General features: G+C 40.0%; 1 protein-coding gene across 1 annotated transcript in view; it reads right to left on the bottom strand.

The window, feature by feature from the left end:
- The window catches only part of LOC124719752 (poly [ADP-ribose] polymerase tankyrase-1-like), a 166,760-nt gene that overhangs the window by 109,830 nt on the left and 35,139 nt on the right, over positions 1 to 21,791 (bottom strand). Inside the window, exons 2-3 of the mRNA XM_047244952.1 lie at positions 20,544 to 21,120; positions 12,654 to 12,824 (exon numbers count right to left, since the gene is read on the bottom strand). Of these exons, the coding sequence (XP_047100908.1) occupies positions 12,654 to 12,824; positions 20,544 to 21,109 (737 nt within the window). The 5' untranslated portion in view covers positions 21,110 to 21,120. The remainder of the gene's footprint in view (positions 1 to 12,653; positions 12,825 to 20,543; positions 21,121 to 21,791) is intronic.

Raw genomic sequence — 21,791 nt, 5'->3', positions numbered from 1 at the left:
TGACAGGTGTACATAATTGAATAATGTTGCTTATATCTTGTTTTGGTAATGAAGTGTATACAGTGTATAGTGTTTTAATGTGTTTTGTAATGTATTCTTTTCATGCTCAACTCTGGATGAAGTGATTATTATTTTCGACTGCTTGGTACCATTAAGGTGTTATTGATGTTTGCCTAGCAGGAATCTTCAGTGAACCATGGGGCATATGTAACATCCATTTTTGACCTACTTTGTATTGATATTTCTATTTGTAGAGTTGCTTATGTAGAGTGCTGTATCTGTTGTATGTAGAGTGTTTTGCCTGTCACGGAAATTCTTTGACAATGTATACATATTTCAGTTATGTTAGCCTTTTGAACAATGTTCAATTTATGCTTATGAATGTAAATAACTATTGGAATGATTGTTATATAATGTACTGTAAATGACTTGGTCCATAGTTAGGGAACGCAGGGTTGAATGTAAAAGATGTGGGGAAGCCCTACAGCTACGAAAGTAGCCTGGCGGAAAGGAAAAGGAGTGGTTAGCGCAAGCTGAAATGTGTCCTTTGCAACGGGTAAGGAATGAGGCCTGACCAATGCTGTGGTTAACATCTCGCTAGCAGTAGCGGAACATTGTAGTTCATATTCTTGGAGTGTTGAGGCAGAGGAACTTAAGAGTGTTATATATGGACCTCGGATGCTGCATTTAGTGATACCATTATCATGGCATTGTTTTCGGCCCTGCAAAAATATAATTCAGAAGATCTATAACAGTGCGAGGCCAACAGTACTGCCATGACTACATCACTGCCATATTAACAGCCACTGCAAATCAGGCCACCAGTGACACCAGCCTTCCACCAAATTGTTTATATTTGGCACTGTAAATGAACTAGGTATTTGTGAAATTTGGTTGATTTTAATGACAATCGTGGTGTTGCTAAAATCTCTATATTACACCTGTGATTATCCCAAATCACAAGCCTTGAGAATCCTATCCTAGTGAATTTAATTCCGAGTGTGCTAATTTATTATGAAAAGACTATTAAGCAGCCGTAAAGATAGTTGTGATTGCTTTCTAATGTGTGGAGTTATTGTGTTTCAAGTTCAGTTTAATAATTTGAGAAATGCACTACTCCCAGTGCATTTTTAAATCGATCTGCATTAATTTTCTTAAATACTTTGTCTTACTTAAAAGCTGTCCAAAAATTGTAAAGTTGTTAGTTAAAAGAATGATAATACTGATTAGAAGTGAAAAAGATTATTAATTGTTGCATTTATGCACTTTGACCAGAATTACAAAGTTTTATTACTGTTCATTCCATGAGAAGGTGTTTGAACTTGAATTTAATGGTGTTGGCATTTGCCCACCCAACTATATTTTGAGAAGGTTAAAAGACTACTTTTCAAAGCACATTTGTTATTTGAAGAGTTATAGTTTGTTGTGCTTCACTTAATGAATAATTATTGATGAGAATACTCACCATTTTCCATACACACTTGTGAAGATTTGTTAATGAGCATGGCTCTTCAAACCATGAAACTTTGAGGCCCTCATGTACTAAACTAGTTAGTTAATGAAGCAAAGCAAAGGTACCTCCACAGCCAGTGAAGTTAGATTTGCATTCTGTTTAATTGCTTCAAACTGTGCCCAATAAAGAAATATTTACTGCATTAGCTACTTAAATGCAAGCTGGGTAACGTAAAGGTATAGAGACTGTGTACTAGCAATGATGTTATATGATATCATCATAATAGACCTCCTGATTTAAATCAATCATTTCATGCTCTGCCCTGTTTAGTATTGCTATTAGTATCATGTGTGTTGGTGACTGGTTCTATTAACTGCTGCATCTAGTTCATTCAAGGCAGGGCTTAACTTTTAAACTTTTAGGTGCCGTAAGGCGCCCCCTTCTACCACTCCACAGAGAGAGACTTGTGAGAAAACTTACAATGAGAAATTCTTTCTTAGAAAATACAGTTCTGACATTCAGGTTTTTAAACCATAATATCTTATAATCAAAAACATAACACCACAAGGTGCCACCATCTGCCGTACCAGTGTCACTTTGCTCCATAGTTCTGCTTCACACGTATTGGCACCAAGTCATACTCACGACATCACGTTTTCAAATGCTGCCAGCCACAACGTTCAAACAGTTTTTTGTAGCTGCTCTATGAACGTGTGTTCAGTATTCATCAACAAGGCATTTAGCAGTTAATGACTAAGATATTCCTGCTCCATCTGGGTCTAGTACAATTTCGATTTCTCACGTCTTCACGCAATGTTAATTCTGTGAGCATTTTGTACCATAGCAGCTGATCGTTGCGTCGCGCCCGAGTTGATAACAATGCAAGATAAAGTTAAAACATTCCCCCCTCCCACTTCCTCACCCTGAGGCTACCGTAATCTTCCTCCTCTCCTCTCCTCTCGTCTCCTTTCCTCCCCACATCATGTTACACTGCCATGGGAAAAGACTATATGTAATGTTCTTCAGTCAGATTTTGTCATTTGAAACTTTCATGATAGTGAGTGAAAAAGAAATCACAAGTTTTATTTATACAGGTAATACATAAATTCCCTTCTGAATGTAAAATGTAACTAATAGACTAAAAATATCTATGACTTAACTTTTACACTCGTAAAAAATTTAGTTGTTCCTATGTTACTAGCCAAAGAGAAAGGTCTTTACCATTTAATTAACATGAGACCCTACGTGTAAAAATTGTACTGAAAAAACACTATTGTTCCCAGAATGAGATTTCCACTCTGCGGCGGAGTGTGCGCTGATATGAAACTTCCTGGCAGATTAAAACTGTGTGCCGGACCGAGACTCAAACTCGGGACCTTTGCTTTTTGTGGGCAAGTGTTCTTTATGTTATAATAATCAGGAAATGATAAACTCGTCATACAGATGACAGATTTGTTCTTTTCCATAAGCCCATAGTGTCTTAACTGAGAAAAACATTTCATGAGTAGCCGCTGCAAAACTGAATATTTATTTATTAAACCACAAAAAATCAAAAGGGACCTGATATTATAAATGTTAACACATTTGCTGCAATCTGACCGAAAAATGTTTTACATGTAGAATACATCTTGTAGGAAAAGCAATCAATGCATTTGGCATTGGGAGAGAATTATTACAAAAATAAACATGCACTTATATTAAAATCAGCTTCACAGTGAAGTCGACCATTTCAGTCAAAGTCGCACTTATAACAATCATTCATCTTTGGCGAATATTTTACAAAAATGTCAAAGCTTCTTGAGTTCCATTATAGCTCTGTTAAAATTACTTTTTTATTTCCAATAACATACTGTGTATATAAAAAAATTAGTTTGTACGTTAAACCATTATTTAAACAATTTTACTTCAGCGGGCTGCATGAAGATGTTATACTGTTTCAAACAGCAGTTGAAAACTTCAAGAATCCCACATCTCAGTAGATTTTTAGCTCGATTTGCCGTTCGACAATTAAACCACTAATGACCAATAAACTGAATTGGTGGGATTGAGTATTGATCTGTTAACTCATTTATGATAAAATTACAAATGATTCCAAATCAAGAATATCACATTAATAATAAATTGTACCGAGCGTTAATTTTGAGATTACAGTTTTGTAGTTTGAAATATGAATTTAATTTCCCTTCACTCATAAAATAAGTCCTGTCAACATGCAGTATATATCTTTGACCTAAGAGTATACAACTTTGTTTAAATATTTCCCTTCAAATTTTATTACACTTTCAACATAGCGTATTAACTTAAAATGACAAACATCTGTTATCCTGACGAAAGTCAGTGGCATATGAGGAGTCAGTTTATACAGAATATACATTGTGTATTTATTGTTAAAAAGTACCTTTTTAGGACGTATTATTAACTGAACTCATAGTTTTAACTAAGTTCATACTCAGTGGCTCAAATAAAGGAAGAAAAAGTAAGCACTGTGAAATTATTTCAAACACAATCAATGGAGATGGATTAAGAAAAACATTTCCGTAATACAGAATTATCCTCATTATACACTTTATCACTTCGTGCTTTCGACTGTGTAGCAAGTGCAGAATGATATCCCTTCACCATCCAAGATGCCCATTTTCATATCTAGCTACAGGTGGTCCCAGAAGTCTGATGCGTAATGAACTACAAACAGTGCTGATGTAGAGTGACGATCTCAGTGGTGTCATAATTAAGTTCATTGCAGAAATGCCACGTTCACACTCTGCAATCGACACTGCAATGCTGTTTATTATTGATACAAAATTTTTGAACATTGGTGGCTGTACAAGAACAGTTGGCACTTCTCCACTTAGTAGTGGTTTCAGACCCTGTTTGTACTCCCTAGAGTCCTTCATTATTTCAGAGGGCTATTAATCTTAAATCTTTCACACATTCGAAAAATCTCATTTTCTCCATAAGTGATCGATATGTTTTTAGGCCACAATTTCAGGTGAATGGCCTTCATGTAGTTCATAACATCATCGTAGCTTTCAGATGCATTCACTGTTGATAGCAACCTGGATCACAAATTATTTGCCAAGCTGCGATTAAACTGTTCATCAGGAATCTTAGAAATATTTCTTCTTTGAGAAAGTTTAACACATTGAAAGTTCATATTTTCCAGTGCAATGTTAGCTACATTTGCATGTTGTCCCATTGCATCAACCAGACTTTCAAACACTTTTAATAAAAGTGTAATGTCGTTGTGAGCTTGAACAAGGTTAACACTTGATCTTTGAAGCTGTAGGGATAGATCGGCCAACTCTTCTAAGGCATCAGACATTACAGCTAGGTTGGAGATGAAAGATGTAGATGAGAATGTATTAAAAAGCCCTTTGTAAGTAGACCGGTGTTTTGAGTCTCGTTTCATGTCCAAGGATGCTTCTAAAAAATGACTGTACAGAGCCCTGCAATCTTTCCACACAGCTTTTACTGCCAATAAACTGGAGGCCACCCAACGAGTGTGAAGCACACGATCGATTTTCATAATCAAAATATCCACGGGTATGCTGCGGTCTATAGTGTCCAACGGGCACAATATTTCGGCGATCAAACATGTCGCCATCATCAGGTGAACTGACGGACTGAGCTCCTGTGAACGTGCCGGCACGGAGATCCGTACGCTATGGCTGCTCAGAGGGAACTGGGTTCGGTCGCGGCGGCGGCCGATTTAAATACCCTCCGCCCGCGGCGCGCTCCCTCCGCCGTCCGCGCCCAGCGCCATGGTCGTGCGGTGGAACAGATTGCGACGGCGTCTGAGATGACGTCGGTGTGATGGCTCTGTCCGCCGTGGTCGTCACAACTATACGTCTGCGTGATTTACTCTTGATTAACCCGATCGCTGGTTCCCAAGCCTTGCTAAGATTATAGCCACAGTCCCGGTTTATGAGGTCGTCATTGGTGCGAATTTCGATGGCCTCTCTAACAACGCTGTCCCAGTATCTCGACGTCTGTACCAGAATCCTCGTGTGGTCATACTCCATGGCGTGATTTTCCGACAAACAATGTTCAGCAACTGCCGACTTGCTCGGATACATCAGTCGAGTGTGCCTCTGGTGTTCACGGCATCGATCCTCGACGGTACGCATCGTCTGACCAATATACGACTTGCCACATTGATACGGAATCTGGTACACGCCGGCCTTCCTCAAACCGAGGTCATCTTTGGCGCTCCCCACCAGTGCACGAGTTTTATTTGGAGGACAAAACACAGTTCCGACCCGGGTCACCTGATGATGGCGACATGTTTGATCGCCGAAATATTGTGCCCGTTGGACACTACAGACCGGCAGCATACCCGTGGATATTTTGATTATCAAATACGCCGGGAGAAACTCAAGAATCGGATTTTCATAATTTCTTGCTCCAAACCTTTAGCAACAACTGCCAGCTCCCTGCTGTTTTTCGGAGAGCAGCTGAACATATTTCTAACTTTATCCATGATTATTTTAAAGTGATTAATTCCCACCACTTCTTCTATCGTGTCGTGCACGGTGAGTTCTGAACGATGATTCAAACAATGCCAGATGAATAAGTTTGGAAACATCAGCTTTGCAAGGTCTAACATGACAGAAGCTCCATCGCAAGTCAAAGCGATTAAATGGTCTTTCAAAAACTCACAGCCTAGTCCTAGTGATTCTAACTGCTTTAAAAGTTCTTTCAAGATATTAGATGCTGTTGTGTCATTTAGCTCAAAAAGTGTCAAAGAAATTGTCATGGCGTTTTCCCTTTTAACAATGTTCTGAACTACACAATCAAAGCTTTTTTGTGTGAAAGAGAAGTGGCTTTATCCAAAAGAAGTGAAAATTTGGAGTCGCTTTTTATTAGATTATTTATTAGATCTGATGTCATCTGGTCAGAAATATGAATCACTATATTAGATCAAGCAACATTTGAACATAGTATTCGGCCCATATCCAAACCATTTTTAATTTGGAGATCAATTTCTGTCTCAAACTCATAAAACGGTCTATTTAACTTTGCTTGCTTATAAGGTGTCCAAAAACACGCTCAGTAACAACTTGTTGTTCCTTTACCTAGTGTAGATACACTTCTACAAACTTATGTCTTTTTAATAATTAACCATGGGTTTTTAGCTTTATAATCTGTACATTGTTCGACAGACCGACAATCTGGCTTTTCATCATCATTACAATTATGAATACTGTCTATAGATGTTTTGTCTGTATCCATATCCACCAACTTATAGAAATTTTCATTTTGTTACATGACGTAGGAGAAGGATCATCTGATTTGTTGTTTGCATCTTCTTCTCCAGCCACAGCTGACGTCATGGATTCTACATCTAAACTGTGGTTTTCATTGCTCTCACTAACTTCTTGCCTTTTAGATTAAAAGAAGTCACTAATTTTTGTAGAGATATACGTAACTATTAAACTCTCGTGTCCAATCACAGTCTCACTGTGTAAATAAACACTATGAACAAATCGAAACAATGGTGTCGGTTCTGAGCAGAACAACAACTGAACTGCAAGCAATTGACCTACATAGAGTGACTGAGTAATATCGTTGAACTTGAATTCCTAAAGTGCCTGTTGGATTGTCTGTTGGCTTCTCTGTGAGGCAGCGATGGCTAACAAGGTAAACGATTCAAACTGAAAAAGCCGTAGACACGACCTGTCTGAATCGTGGACTACAAAGACTGAATTCACAGACAGACACACAGATAGGCAATTGTAACGTGAGAACCACTTATGGGATTTACATGTTTCTTTCTTTAACTCACAGACATATTCATTTACTATCTATTAGTATATATTTCGCTACTTTAGGTAGCACAAGAAATAAGCTGTGGCTATAGTTGTAAATCAAGTCGCAAAAAAGTGGGCTGCCTTCATGCTCTCTTACAGTACGCTACATAAACTATTAGAGCAAAATCATTTGATTTTTTAATGAATTGTAGACCTAAAAAAGAACCACGAAAAGTCAGCAAGAGCATATGTTTGTCTTTCACAGTTCAGTCACAATCACACTTTTTCTGCTTTGTGGGTGCTGAAACAGGTGATTTCAGAAGACAAAAATCGTTATTATTCTTCAACCTTAATCTTTTATTTAGGTACATCTTTTTGAGCTCTACAGTTTGGCACTACATAACGTGATGTAATTCTTATGGACTACGTAATGAATTTCAAGAGAGCATGCTGGCGGAAAACATTTTTACTTCATATAGCTCATGGCATTTAAATGGCTGAACAGATTTTCAGAAATATATCTAGAACCGTCCTGATTAAACCAGCTGTCAAGTAAAAAAACGGCTTTAAAATTGGAACTTTCGTTTGAGAACTATGTTGGGGCAGACAGACAGACAGACTTATGGGTCAAACATATACATGTCCGTTCTGCATTGGGAGTTCAAATTTGCCCCCTGTGGGAGCTCCTCTCTACTGTAAAGTGTCAACCATGTTCTAACAAGGGTGCGGGCAGATAAAGACAATGGTCAAGAGTGCCGTGGACAAAGGGATGTATCAGATCGAAAGACTGCCAACTTTTAGTCATGTCTGTTCCATACGCACATTTGATTTTTAGCTGTGACATAAATTGCAACATGGAATGAAATGATTTCATGAAAGCAAATTATAAAGACATTCACATTCAAACATGGCTTACATTATTTATTTCTCATTGACACACATGAGACGTTGCCTTGCTACTACATCTCTGAGGTTGTTGGCAGTTGTAAACAAAAGGCAATATGTACCAATCACAACTTTGGAATGATACTCCACTTATCTTACACACACACACACACACACACACACACGCACACACACACACACACAAACACAGCACCTCCTGCCCATCACATCACGTTGGCAACCCATTGTCACGTTCACTTGTTCTGGTGCAGCGGAAAATTATAGTTACGTTTTGATTTAATACTATTTCAAATCTCCAGTGCTGTACTGTAAAAAAGGGAAAAAAGGGAGAATTAGAAGAAAGGGCGTTTCTGGGAGGTGCCAGAACGTGTTCTGACCGAAATTAAGCCCTGATTCAAGGTACATGTTGTTGTGGGGATATGCTACTGTTTGCTATCTCATTGGCCATTTGTTTGACTTCCAAATTAGTACTATATTTATCTGCAAGGCTACGTTACTCTGTTGTAATGTGAACAGATATAAAGAAAGAGTTTTGTGTGTGTGTGTCAAGGAAAGTTAGTTAGCCTTAGCACTGCCTTCTGCTTTATTACATTGTTTGACAAGAATTCCTAATTAGGCTGGTGACTAATTTTAATACATAGCTAATATTTAATTAATAAGACTTGCTTTTGTGCTGGAGAACATCTGTTCCTCACTCAAATGTTTGGTGTTGGTTATACTCTGCTGGGGGTGTTTCGGAAACGAATCCCAGTCTGTTTGTTCTGTTCCCATTAGGTTATCTCACGTCACAACTTTCTCAAAAATTCCTCAGAGAGGTTTAATGTAATCACTGACTGCCATTTATGGTGATCGGTGGTACCGTTGCAAGCACTCCCTTTGGAGGAGCCCTCCTGCACCATTCCACCACATGTGGATGGCTCACTTGCTGCAAGGCTATGCCCTGTGTTCTGTGACATTTGTGCGTTTGCTTCGGTATCTCAGCATTTTCAGCTCTTAAGGAGGGAGGCAGAGCTTTAGCTGGTAAAGACATTTCCAGCTGGAGTACATCACAACCAGACACACACTCTGGAGTCAGGTATTGAACTGTAAGGTGCATCCAGGAACAGATGTGCACTCAGATCACAATTCAGTTATGATAATGAGTGAGCCAGAACGCTGGTCGATCATCAACAATCGGATTATCTTTGGTGCGTCCCCGGGCATGAGCATCTTTGCGTTTTCAGCTGGGGCGCGCGAGACGGCGAGAGGCAGTCGGTTTGGGGCGGCCGGTGAGACTGGCTGGGTTGTAGCTCGGGCGTAAGCACGTGTGTGATGTCTGTTACACTGGGGCTGTTTGTGAATAGTGAAACTCCTGCGGCAGTTACTGGTTGCCTGGAAGGCATTTCGTATAAATTGTGCCAAGCCTCGCAGTGAGAGGGGAGTCCGGAGTTGGCCTAGATGTTTGTACAAATTGAGGTGCCTGTGTGAGAAGCACGGTGTGGGGCTGTCGGTTGCTTCGTCCTTCTGGGAGCCACCGCAAGCAGATGTTCGGTCAGAATGTGTACAGTTTGTGGTGAGCATAGTGTGAACAAGTTCTCGTGGGATGTGCTCCCGGCCTGACTCTTGGCCTATGTTATTTGTGGGCGCCGACCCCTTGTCTGTTACTGCTTTCGGGTGTCCTGTAAGATTTCACAGCAAAACTGAGATTTTGGGGCATTCTGTGTTTCTGGCTCAGCCTCCGCCTAGTAAGGGGAAAGATTTGGAATTCCTTAATCCTGTAGTTTAAACATATAAAAAAAGTATTTTATTCCCGTTTGATGCCAGACAGATTCAAATTTAGTTTATCTGGTTATTGGCTTAACTCGCACTTCACGCACTAAATCAGCTGATATTGAAATTGTTTTTTTTTATTGCTGTTTAATGTCAGACAGATTCAAATGTAACTTCATTTATGTATTTGAAATAAATGTGTTGGATTGACCTTAATGAATTATGTGCAATCTAAGTAAGAGATCCAGTCCTTCATTAGTGCTTAACAGTGGCGTGTGGTCCAGGTTGTGACCCCCATGCTCGGACCAGTTCGTGAACTAAATTTTAAGAGAATTGTTATGAGAATTCAGTGTGTAAAAAATAGGATACTGAAGTACACAGGAATGGAATAGGAATTTTAACTTCTTTGAGGCTCTAGATGATGCGATAACTAATGGCAATCACGTGAGTATTCACATTTGTCTGCGTAATCCATGAGACAGGAGTCATAACAACAGACTGCCAGAGAAATACCATCCAGGCACTACAGAAGCAACCAAGCGCCTATAAGTTCAATTGCTAAACAGCTCATGAATAGAACTTACTGAAAAAATAACAAAACATGCAGAAGAATGGAAGACAAAGGTGATAATCTGTTTGAGAAAACTGAATCTGGAGTAAAGGATCGAGGGATAGTGGAAGGGATGTTCAAGAAAAATCAAGAGATCTTTATTGGATTTGCAGATCTTTACATGACATTTGACAGCATGAAACAGTGAAAGTGCATGAAATTTTTTTAAAAGGTACATATAAGATATATGGAACAGCAGGTAACATAGAATATGTACAATAATCAACAAGAATTGGTATTCTGAATTAAAGATGGTTAAAGATAAGGATGCAGATAATCTCTACAAATGTTCAGATGAACACTGAAGAAACATTGGTGGAACTGAAGAAACTTATAGCAATTTAATTAAAACTGAAGGTGAAAAGGATTTCATTGATAAAATTCACTGGTGATATTTCTGTGTTCACTGAAAGTCAGATAATCACCAGAGTTGGTGAATGTAATGAACAGTTGAATGAGTGCCAAATCAGGATTAATGAATGGAAGAAAGAGGGAAGTATTGGGGGGTGGCAGAAATAACATTGGTGGCAAAGTTTACAGAATTAAGGACCACACAGTAGACCACTTGTAGGACTCTGGTACACATGATGCTAATTTACACTGAGGTTCAAAGCACAGTTGTTATAAGAAGTAATGTAGCATGGAAAAACAGGAGATTCCTCGCAAAACAAAGTTACTAATATCAAAGATAGGCCTTAATTTGTGTCAGACATACCTGAATGTATGCTTGGAGCACAGTACTGCATAAAAATTAATCATGGATTATGGAAAAACAAGAGGGGAATCGGAGCATTGTAAATGCGGTGCTATTGATGGATGTTTAAACTAGGTGAACTCATAACAGAAGAACTATGGAACATCTCTACAGGATAGGTGAGGATAGTGTGATATGTGGAAAACTGCGACAAGTACAAGGGTCAGCAGAGTAAGTTATATTTGAAGGCATCAGGGAATAACCGCTGTGGAACTAGAGGTGGTTGCTGAGGTTAAAAACTGTAGGGAAAGACAGAGATAGGAATGCATGTAATTGTGGACTCTGGGAGCTCATGGCACTGCAAATCTGCTGCTCAGACAGACAGACACATTGTCAACAGAAGGCAGAGTTTCCCCTTTGCATGTCTGTGGTTACCGAGACTGGCTGTTACAGCAGTGGGGCAACCGAGGCACCCTGGCAAGCTCAGGCTCTGCTGACGTTTGCTTCTGTTTGGTGATTTCCGGGTATATTTCTTGTTACTAACAGAAACTTTATAGAAAATTATTGGGTTCTTTCTCCTCTCTCATTCCTGACAAGCACCAAAAATGGTCTCATAAATGTCTGTGTATGAGTCTGACCTCTACTAGACCATTACAATACATCTAAAGTAATTGACATTTATCTCATCTGACAGTTTACACATTCAGTGCACTGATACTCTCCCCATCACTAAATTTTCTGGGCATGACATTGTCTGAATTATTGAAACTTCCTGGCAGATTAAAACTGTGTGCCGGACTGAGACTCGAACTTGGGACCTTTGCCTTTCGCGGGCAAGTGTTCTACCAACTGCGCTACTCAAGCACGACTCTCATTCTGGAAACATCCCCTAGGCTGTGGCTAAGCCGTGTCTCCGCAATATCCTTTCTTTCAGGAGTGCTAGTTCTTCAAGGTTTGCAGGAGAGCTTCTGTAAAGTTTGGAGGGTAGGAGCCGAGGTACTAGCAAAAGTAAAGCTGTGAGGACGGGGCTTGACTCGTGCTCGGGTAGCTCAGTTGATAGAGCAGTTGGTAGAGCAGTTGCCCACGAAAGGCAAAGGTCCAGAGTTCGAGTCTCGGTCCAGCAGACAGTTTTAATCTGCCAGGAAGTTTCATATCAGTGCACACTCCGCTGCAGAGTGAAAATCTCAGTCTGAATTATTGTTGGCATTGGTTTGCTGGTCTTTATGAATAAGACACTGAACTGTTGACAATAACTATTTTTTCTACCAATCTATTCTTAACTAGCCTCTCTCTCATGATACTATGATCTAGTCGTGGGGATGGGGATACCACCTCTGATTGTATGTTTTGATTTTATTCCCAGTTCACTTTGCTGACCCTTATTAAATCTAGACTGAGCATTTACACTGTGCTTTTCAGTATTTATATCTTATCTACCATATAATGTTGTGCGCGCGCGCGTGGGTGTGTGTGTGCACTTAGGGAACTCACCGCATTTGAGAGACAGTGGCCTCATCAGGTTGAGGACTCGTGGGCCGCGCAGCAGCAGGTGTCTGGCGAGGTGCGCTGGCAGAGGTGGCGGTGGCAGCGGTGGTGGTGGCAGTTCTGGTTGTGGTTGTGGTGCTGGTGGTGGTGGTCCTCGGCTCTGTAACGACTGGTGCACTGCACATACAGAGAGGCAGCGTGTGAGCTGGCTGGGCGTGTTCTCGTGGGGATGTGGAGGTGACTCACTATGGCCAGCACTGCTGAGGGACCATCCAAAAGGGGATAGGGCTCCAGTTAATACAAATGAATTACCAGTAAGCTAATAAAAATCAGTAGTACGATCTGAGCTTTCCATGGCAGTCACTCAACCCCATACAACAGGTAGTTCAAATCTAGGTGCAGCCAGAAGGTACATACAACACTCAATACTTGCACAAAACATAATTACAGAATTACTGGACATGTTAGCTCAGGTGCTATGTCATCAAAACTATCCAAACGGCCTGAATTCCACTCCACCTAAATTGTATGATGATGATGAAGTCCCATATTCCTTGACAGAGTGTAGGGGAACAACGCATGCACCCACATAATGTTACTGTCTTGCAGTTCCTCTGATCTCTTTTCGATATGGGCATTTCACTCTACAAAATGATTATTACAAGACCCCACTTGAAGGAACTGATTTGTAACACTGAGTCCACAATCGGACTAATATCACGATAGTGTGAATATCGAAACCTGTTATAATTAGATGGCAGCTTGTAAACTCAAGTTTATTGCAATAAATGACTTTTTGGAAACTAAGTTTCAACTTGAAATTAAGTGACGAAAACATTTGTATTAAGACTACCATCCAGGATTCCAATTGAGCACCTATTGTCTCTGTTAACTAAGTACGAAAGATCTTAAATATCATTTCAGCCACACGTAAGCACTTGTGTGTGGGTGCATGTTGAAATGACTTGGCATTGTGTTCGATGATTCAAACCTAGCAACTAATAGGATTGTTAACTAAGTGCAATAATACATTACATATCCAAATATAGCAAAATGAGAATCTGAACTGTTGAGAAAAAGTATTTTGTTCCTTTACTGGGATCTGAATTCACCAGCTCATTGTTTTCTAACCACAAATACATGTTAAACATCTGCTTAGTTTAGCTGTAGCAGGATGTGCCCATATATGAACTGGAAATAACCTAATGGAACATTCTGTGTAGGGTGGGAATCTATCCCCGCGTGCTGCATGCACCATCGTTGTTGACTGCACACAAGATGATGTTGATTATCGAATTCTTTTTCGCCACTTGCTACGAGGTACGTGTTTTAACTTTTCAAGCAATCATTTAAAGTTTTGTGTGACACACTTGAAATCGACACCAGCTGTCATAGTTGACAAGACATGCAGAGGCGATAAAAATCAAAATTGCTTTTCTCCTCTGGTTTTATGTGCACGACACAATGAAAATCTTTGCAGACAACTATGAATACAATTGATGCTAATAACTATGGACATATCCGTGGGAAGAATTTCTTAACACAAAAGAGCTTCATTACACCAGATGTGTAGTGTTACATTCTGAGGACTCACATTAGCCTTTGATTTTACGTTTTTTTGTCAGGACCAAACATTTTTGTTTTATGAAGGTAAAGCCAAATAGTTCAAATGTCCATCCAACCATCCTGTTTTAAGTTTTCCTTTATTTTCTTAAACTAAGCAATGCAAATACTGTGACCTTTCCTTTGAAAACGCACTATTTCCTTTCTAACATTTGAGAGCTGTAGATTCTACTTTGTCTCTAATGGTCTTGCAGTCGATGAGATGTTTGACATTTAATTACTTCTTTCTTTCTTCCTCGACATTTCCTATTGAATTAAAGTGCCACATGATGGCTAATTGATCACATTTCATGACATTTGGCAGTAATCGATTGAGCCATACTGGTAAATCACCACATCAAAACAAACCAACTGAAAATGAGAAAATTATTTCCTGACGTAATTTCTTTAACACAGTTACCACATACACGCACAAACTAATACAACAAAACAAACACATTTCCAGAATACAAAAGGACTCACAAGCTGAAAACTTACAAACACACTCAACAAACACACTGAGAACACCACACAGAAAAGAACCAGATGGTACACCATGACCTACACACATAAACTAACACACATAAGCAGAGCCAAAATAAAAAAAATACCACACCATAAAACACACACACACACACACACACACAAACATGTACACAAACAGATAACAGATACTTCAATAATTACACTCGAAAGTTTGGCAATAACATTCGGTCTTTGGTAAAAACATTTGACAGTTGGCAACAGAAACCAAAACATTGCATTGAAACAATATTTCAGTTCATAGTGCTGTGGAGTGTGGGAAAAAACTGCAAATTGGCATTCATAAGAAGAACACCACCAAAAATGCAATGGGAGTGTAATATGTAAGAAATTGTCCACACAACCTGTAAGTACAGTTCAAAACATTACTACTTAATAGGAAATACCAACCACCAGAACTGTTTATAACCTATAGGCACAGTGACAAAAATGTAAATTAAATAGCTAACATATGTACATATTCCAGTCCACTGATAACGCCTTGCACAAAATAAACTCAAAATGCGAATAGCACTAAAATTGTGTTTTATTCAGTTGCTGTCAGATGGTCCATAAGTAAAAATTATCAATATACTGTGATGCACAAAATACTTCATGCACCATTTTCAAAGGTTTAAACAACAATCCTCATGACCTTCAAGTGTACAATATTCAATAAGTCACTCCAAGAATACTTTATAACTACAAATAAAAAAATTATGATTGATAAATATACTTATTCCAACCTGCATGACAACACGTCAGAAAAAAGTCTATGATATTATGCATGAATCTACCTGTTTCAGTTAAATTATGGGTGGTCCTTTTAGGCTACATGCATCAATGTAGTATGCTACATGAGGAAAAATTATGGGCTTTCTTACGCACTTGCACAGTACATTTTTAGGCCTCCTTTTTCCACATGGAATTTATATGGAAGGATTATCTATGCTAAATGAGCTACATTTACTAAAGACAAGCCTCGTCTTTACCAAGATGGTGTTAATAATAACAGAAGAAATTATAATAATGAATGATCTCTTCAAAAAACTATTATATTGGATAAACAAGGCTGCTTAGTAGCTTAATACCACTTCAAAGTAAAAAATAAATTCCTTCTGAAATTATAATAAAGGGAAGCCACTTCAAGAATAACAATGGACGCATTCTCAAACAACAGTCACTGCCTATGATTGACTTCCTTATATATCAAATGCATCTCTTCTTTTAGTAAAATTATAAGCCTCTATCACAATAATAAAGAACTAGAAAATAATTAACGTTCCTTGACACAATGGCACACTACTGCAGTTATAAACGTGACAATGATCCCTGGAGAACATTCTGGAAGTTTGATTGATACCTGTCGCTGAGTTCATTTTGTACGATCTAGTATTGGTGTAACCTAAACTCTTACAAGATCACAGCAGCTCAGGTGGGAAACACACTTCCTGCAGAAATTTCTGTAGCCTACAATAATGCCAGTAATGCAGCTGACAATTATGTGATTTTATTTCAGTGGTTACAAAAACAACTCTAAAGTACACATTAGGTAGCTGAGGCAACTAGTGGCCATTGATATTGATTAACAAGGAAAAGAATGTTTTGTAAAGGCTGTAATGAACCTCCAGGGAAACGGAACACTCATCCAGTGAGGAGCATCCTTCGTTAACGGCAAAACAGTGGCACTGCATTGAAAGTAGTTTGGTGGTCTGTTAAAATTGCTCTACCTTCATTTGCTTAAGCTCTGTGTTCGAGTCACTAATCAGCCAAACACTTAACAAGTATTAACAGACCCTCTTTGCCTCCGGTGACTTCTGTTGAACAACGTAAGGTTCCACTTTCCTTCCTAATCTACAATAAAGCCGACACTCATTCACTACCTGCTGGAGGAGAGTCTGTGTATGTTGGGCCATGACAGAGGCAGATGTCCGGCTAGTGGAAGCTCACCATTAACCTTTCTTGCACCATAAATTTTATTTCATCCCTGGAACAATTGTCATGTAAAGTCACGGCACACTTATTTGAACTTGCAATGTTGAAAATGTGGGTGCTGAAATGGGAATCTAACCCAGATATCTCTTTCTGCCATCTTTAACACTTTTCGGACAATACAGTTCCATCGTTTTGTTGAGTCCCCAACATTGCACAGTTTTCCAGGTTTCAATGAAAGGGGAAGGTCTGGTTTTAAATACTGGTTGGGTACAAACATTTTTGCTGTGTGATTTCAAGTTGTAGCATTTGCACTGCAAATAATATGTGGAAAGCAATTATGATTTTTAGCATTTGTGCATGCAATGTCAACAATAACAATTGGTGCCAATTTTGACCCTGAAACAGGCAGAGAACTTTTTATCCTATCATTTCAGATTTATAAATTCCACTCCTAGTGGCTGGTGGAAAAGTATTTGACAGGTGTGTAGCCAGTGGTGATAGCACATACAGGGTTAAGAGTCCCAGTCAGCACAGAACTTTTCCTCGCATAATTTCTAGTTCAGACATGAGCATATCTCACTGGTGGTGAAATAAACTGACATTGTGTATCTATATGCGGCTAGAAAACAACATGATATATGCTGGGTTCGAAATGCAGCAGGGGAATACTTTGTTGTATAATCATTTCAGTTTTATCATCCCTCTAGCGGTGAAAAATTTTGATACATAAAATTGTAACAGTTTATTGTGCTTCATTCACAATCCCTGCCCAAAACAAAACTTTATGCCCCATCATATCAAGTTTGAAAAAGTGCATATGATGTTACATGCGGTTAAAATGATAGTTAAGATCTGTAGTGACCGGTTGGAGTCCTGGATTCCAGTCCAATACAAAAGCATGTAGTTTGAAGCTGAATCTTGCTTTTGAAATCTCATTTATTGTAATTCACTTCAGTTTACAAGCACTGAGGACCATCATCTCTGGTAAAGGGTTTTCTGATATTTACATTACTGTGGTATTGGTTTTCATATGGACGATAATAGACGAAGTGCAAGAAAGTTATATGCCTGCATACAAACCAGGTGGAACGCAGTTCAGGAAATTTGGCTGCTTCTGAGCATGGTAACACACGCATATAAATTTGACAGGCACGACACTCGTCTGATTGTCAAACATTTCGTATTGTAATTAATGTGATACTTTGATCATCAGACATCGTTCAAAGCCTGTCTTAAAACTGGTCTTTGAAAGGTACAGCTAATGAAATAGTTGACAGCGTGTTTCAAATTGAGCTGGAGAAGGAAATCAGTACAGCGGGCAGTAAGGCACGGTGAAACTCGTGATTTGACAACAGAAAGAGGCTGTGGTTGTGCAACAGTTACGTGTAATAACAGTATTACCACATTCATCTCAATTTCATTCATTAAATACGGTTGACAAGAATTTAAGTATTTTTCAAGTGAGCATCCTCACTTTGTAAGCACACATGAAACCATGGGGTAGTTAAAGTAAGCCGTGTCATTCCCAGTGATGGAAAAACACACACTAATTGTGTGTGTGTGTGTGGGGGGGGGGGGGGGGTGATGAGCAATGTTTGTGATTGATGATGTAAGTTGTGCTGTAAACTTGCTACTGAAATAAAATTAAGTTTGTCCTCCACATACAGTAGGTATGAATGGTAAATTCCGTGAGAATCTGATGTCTATCTAGAAGGGCTGGCATGGGTACAAGGGGGAGTTGGATGAACATGGGATAGTGAGACATCCTCCCCAAAAAATGGTAAAACTCTGTATCACTTCACTGTGTGAAGTGGACACTGTATGAAGTAAAAAATAATTCTGCTTACATGTGGTTTTATACATCTTATTTTAATTATTAAAATCATAGGCACCTGTGGTGTATAAAATTTGAGTGTGATACTATGTATAATTTTGAGAGGCTGGGGGGGGGGTCAAGTGGAATCAGTGAAAGACAGAGGCAGTTCCAGAACCAAACATTGTATATGTGTCTGTAACTGACACCCAATAGTGTGGGAAGTATGAGGCAGTGAACTAGGTGAAGATCACGACAAGAATCTATTATACATCATCAAGACAATTTTTAAAATGTACACAAAGATTACTGTTAGTAAAAAGATTCCCGTTAACAAAAATTTTTTCAAACGTAAGAGCTTGAGTCATTTCCCACAGCGTGCATAACGAGTTTGGAATAATGTAATGTTTTAAATTTTTTTCAAGAATGTAAATAACAATTGTAATATGTTTATTGCTTAAACAATGAATTTTGATGTTAATCTTTATAGAATAAAAGACACTGAATGATTTACAACACTGGCTCTATGTTCATTACAATTGGTTCGGGGAATGCACAGTGTCGTCTTGAACACAAGATTTCCAATATGTCAAATAGCACATAAAATACTACATAAGTATTAAAATCTAAATGAAAAATAAATGATCATTTATCAGTGTTAGTGGCTATTAGACTTGTATGAACATATCTAACTGTAAGATGGTGCAGAAAAATGGTAACTCTGGTCGCAGAGACACTTTAAGGGTCACAGACTATCAGAGGTGGAACAGCAACAACAATGGATGGGACAGATAATGTCATAAGGTGTGCCACAGGAGAATGGAAGCCTGTAGTGTTCACTGGGTGGCTATAGTAAAGCCATAGATCCACTGAACACACACACACACAGGGGTGGACACCTGTTCATCGAATACACAGTAAATCACGGTATTCTGTGTGTCACAGAAGGGAACGTATCCAAGCACTGCGTGAGCTTTATGTAATGCTGAGCACAGAGGCGAACAAAATGAGGTGGGAAGACTCAATTTTATGGGACCAGCTGGAACTGCTGGTAGGTCTGGCCTGTGATCCTGCGAGGTGGTCTCAGGCTGCAAGAGGTGTGAGCAGTCAGCCACTGGGGCACCGATGCTTACTTCACCTGGTTTTCTGAACATCTTCCATGCAAGCCCTCACAGCAGAGCATTCTTTTATATTATGTGCCTTTAGAGCAATTAACATCTTCCTTGTACTGTCTGGAATTATCTTGGGATAGTTACTGGCATATGGCTTGCACGTGGAAAGAAAGTGAGAGACAACTACACAAGAGCCAAAGCTGTAATACTAAGGGGTGAATAATGATTACTCTCCTTTACTACACGAAGAAAATTCCACAGGTCAACATCAGCAATATAAAATTGTAGATAAGTTGCCGCCCTCCTCTAATCATTCTGCAGTACACTACCTTTCTAGAGGTGTCTGCTGTAAGTGACTTACTCGGTCATCATCTTTATGCAGTGTGGCACTATTCAAAGGTGTCTCATTGTCATCAGCCACAGAGGCAATGGACAACTTTAGCGACTACTTTATGGGAACAGGCCTACAGCAACCAGTACAGGCTGCCGGTTGCAAACTACACCCATCACTGTGTCTGAGCCTATGCTGGGCAATACAGCTTTGTGTCCACAGCAGTCTGGCTCATGCTCTATTCACACAGTGAGTGTACCCTCTGTCATGACAGTTGATGCTAAAACCTAAACAACCACTTCCTGTATACATGTAGTTTAATATAATGCCTACAAACTGGCTCCTTCATGATTTTTGTTAGCTAACATACCTGGTAATGAACACTGTTCAGTTTAGGGGTTCACTGAAACTGCTACACGAGGGTAATGATAGCATTGTGAGCTATCGTGAAATGACTGTCTATGATGGTGTATTTTACAGCAGACACACATCTACGAAAATTCAGTGGGAAAAATCATACAGTTGGAAATACACACACCCAGAACTGAGAGACACGAATCAGTGGGTTGTCTCACACTTACCTGGTTTGTGGTGGTGGATCGTACAGCAATCGGCTCACTTCGATCAAGTCTTCCGGCTGCTTCCGCATCGCATCTGCCCACCCCTGAGTGGCCATCACCTCGTGGGTACGTGCCTTAATAAATTCGATGGCTGCTCGCCTGAGGTCACTGCAGGAGTGGCGGACTGCGAGGGTGGCTGCGGCCGCCGCGGTCTCAACGGTCAGCTGAGCGGCCACCTGCCGCTCGCACTCCGCCTTCAGCCCCGACGCCCCGTACTTATCCGCTGCAGTCAGCAGCTGGGGGGCCGCGCCGGGCAGCTGGGGGGCCCGCAGGGTGTACAGGTAGGAGACCAGCTCCCTCAGCACCAGGCCACCGATGTCGGCAATCCTCACCACGCCAGTGCAGGCCTCGAGGGTGTCGTGGGCGAACATGGCCGCGAATACGGGGCTCCTGTCCGCCAGGACGGCCCTGTGCACCACCAGCCGAGTGTCGCCTGCCTCGAGTATCACCATGGCGTCGTCCCCGGCGTCCAGGAGTGCACCCAGGTTGACAGCCACCGTCTCTGTGATGTCCTTAACTGCTTCCATTGCGGACGATTCTGAAACACGGCAACACGGAGCAGCCGTTTCAGCATACAGGTGACTGACGATACTTCTACGAGTGACAGCCACACCTGTCTCCAGCGACAGTTGATAAATACAGGGTGAGTCACCTAACGTTACCGCTGGATATATTTCGTAAACCACATCAAGTACTGACGAATCGATTCCACAGATCGAACGTGAGGAGAGGGGCTAGTGTAATTGGTTACTACAAACCATAAAAAAATGCACAGAAGTATGTTTTTTTAACATAAACCTACATTTTTTTTAAATGGAACCCCGTTAGTTTTGTTAGCACATCTGAACATATAAAGAAATACGTAATCAGTGCCGTCTGTTGCATTCTAAAATGTTCATTACATCCGGAGATATTGTAACCTAAAGTTGACGCTTCAGTACCACTCCTCCGCTGTTCGATCGTGTGTATCGGAGAGCACCGAATTACGTAGGGATCCAAAGGGAACGGTGATGGACCTTAGGTACAGAAGACACTGGAACAGCACATTACGTCCATATGCTAACACCTTTTTATTGGTCTTTTTCACTGACGCACATGCACATTACCATGAGGGGTGAGGTACACGTACACACGTGGTTTCCATTTTCAATTACGGAGTGGAATAGTGTGTGTCCCGACATATCACGCCAATAGATGTTCAATGTGGTG

This window comes from Schistocerca piceifrons, chromosome 11 (genome assembly GCF_021461385.2).
Source record: "Schistocerca piceifrons isolate TAMUIC-IGC-003096 chromosome 11, iqSchPice1.1, whole genome shotgun sequence".
In the NCBI taxonomy this organism is placed as follows: Eukaryota; Metazoa; Arthropoda; class Insecta; order Orthoptera; family Acrididae; genus Schistocerca; species Schistocerca piceifrons.
This window is presented reverse-complemented; position numbering and strand designations above follow the sequence as displayed.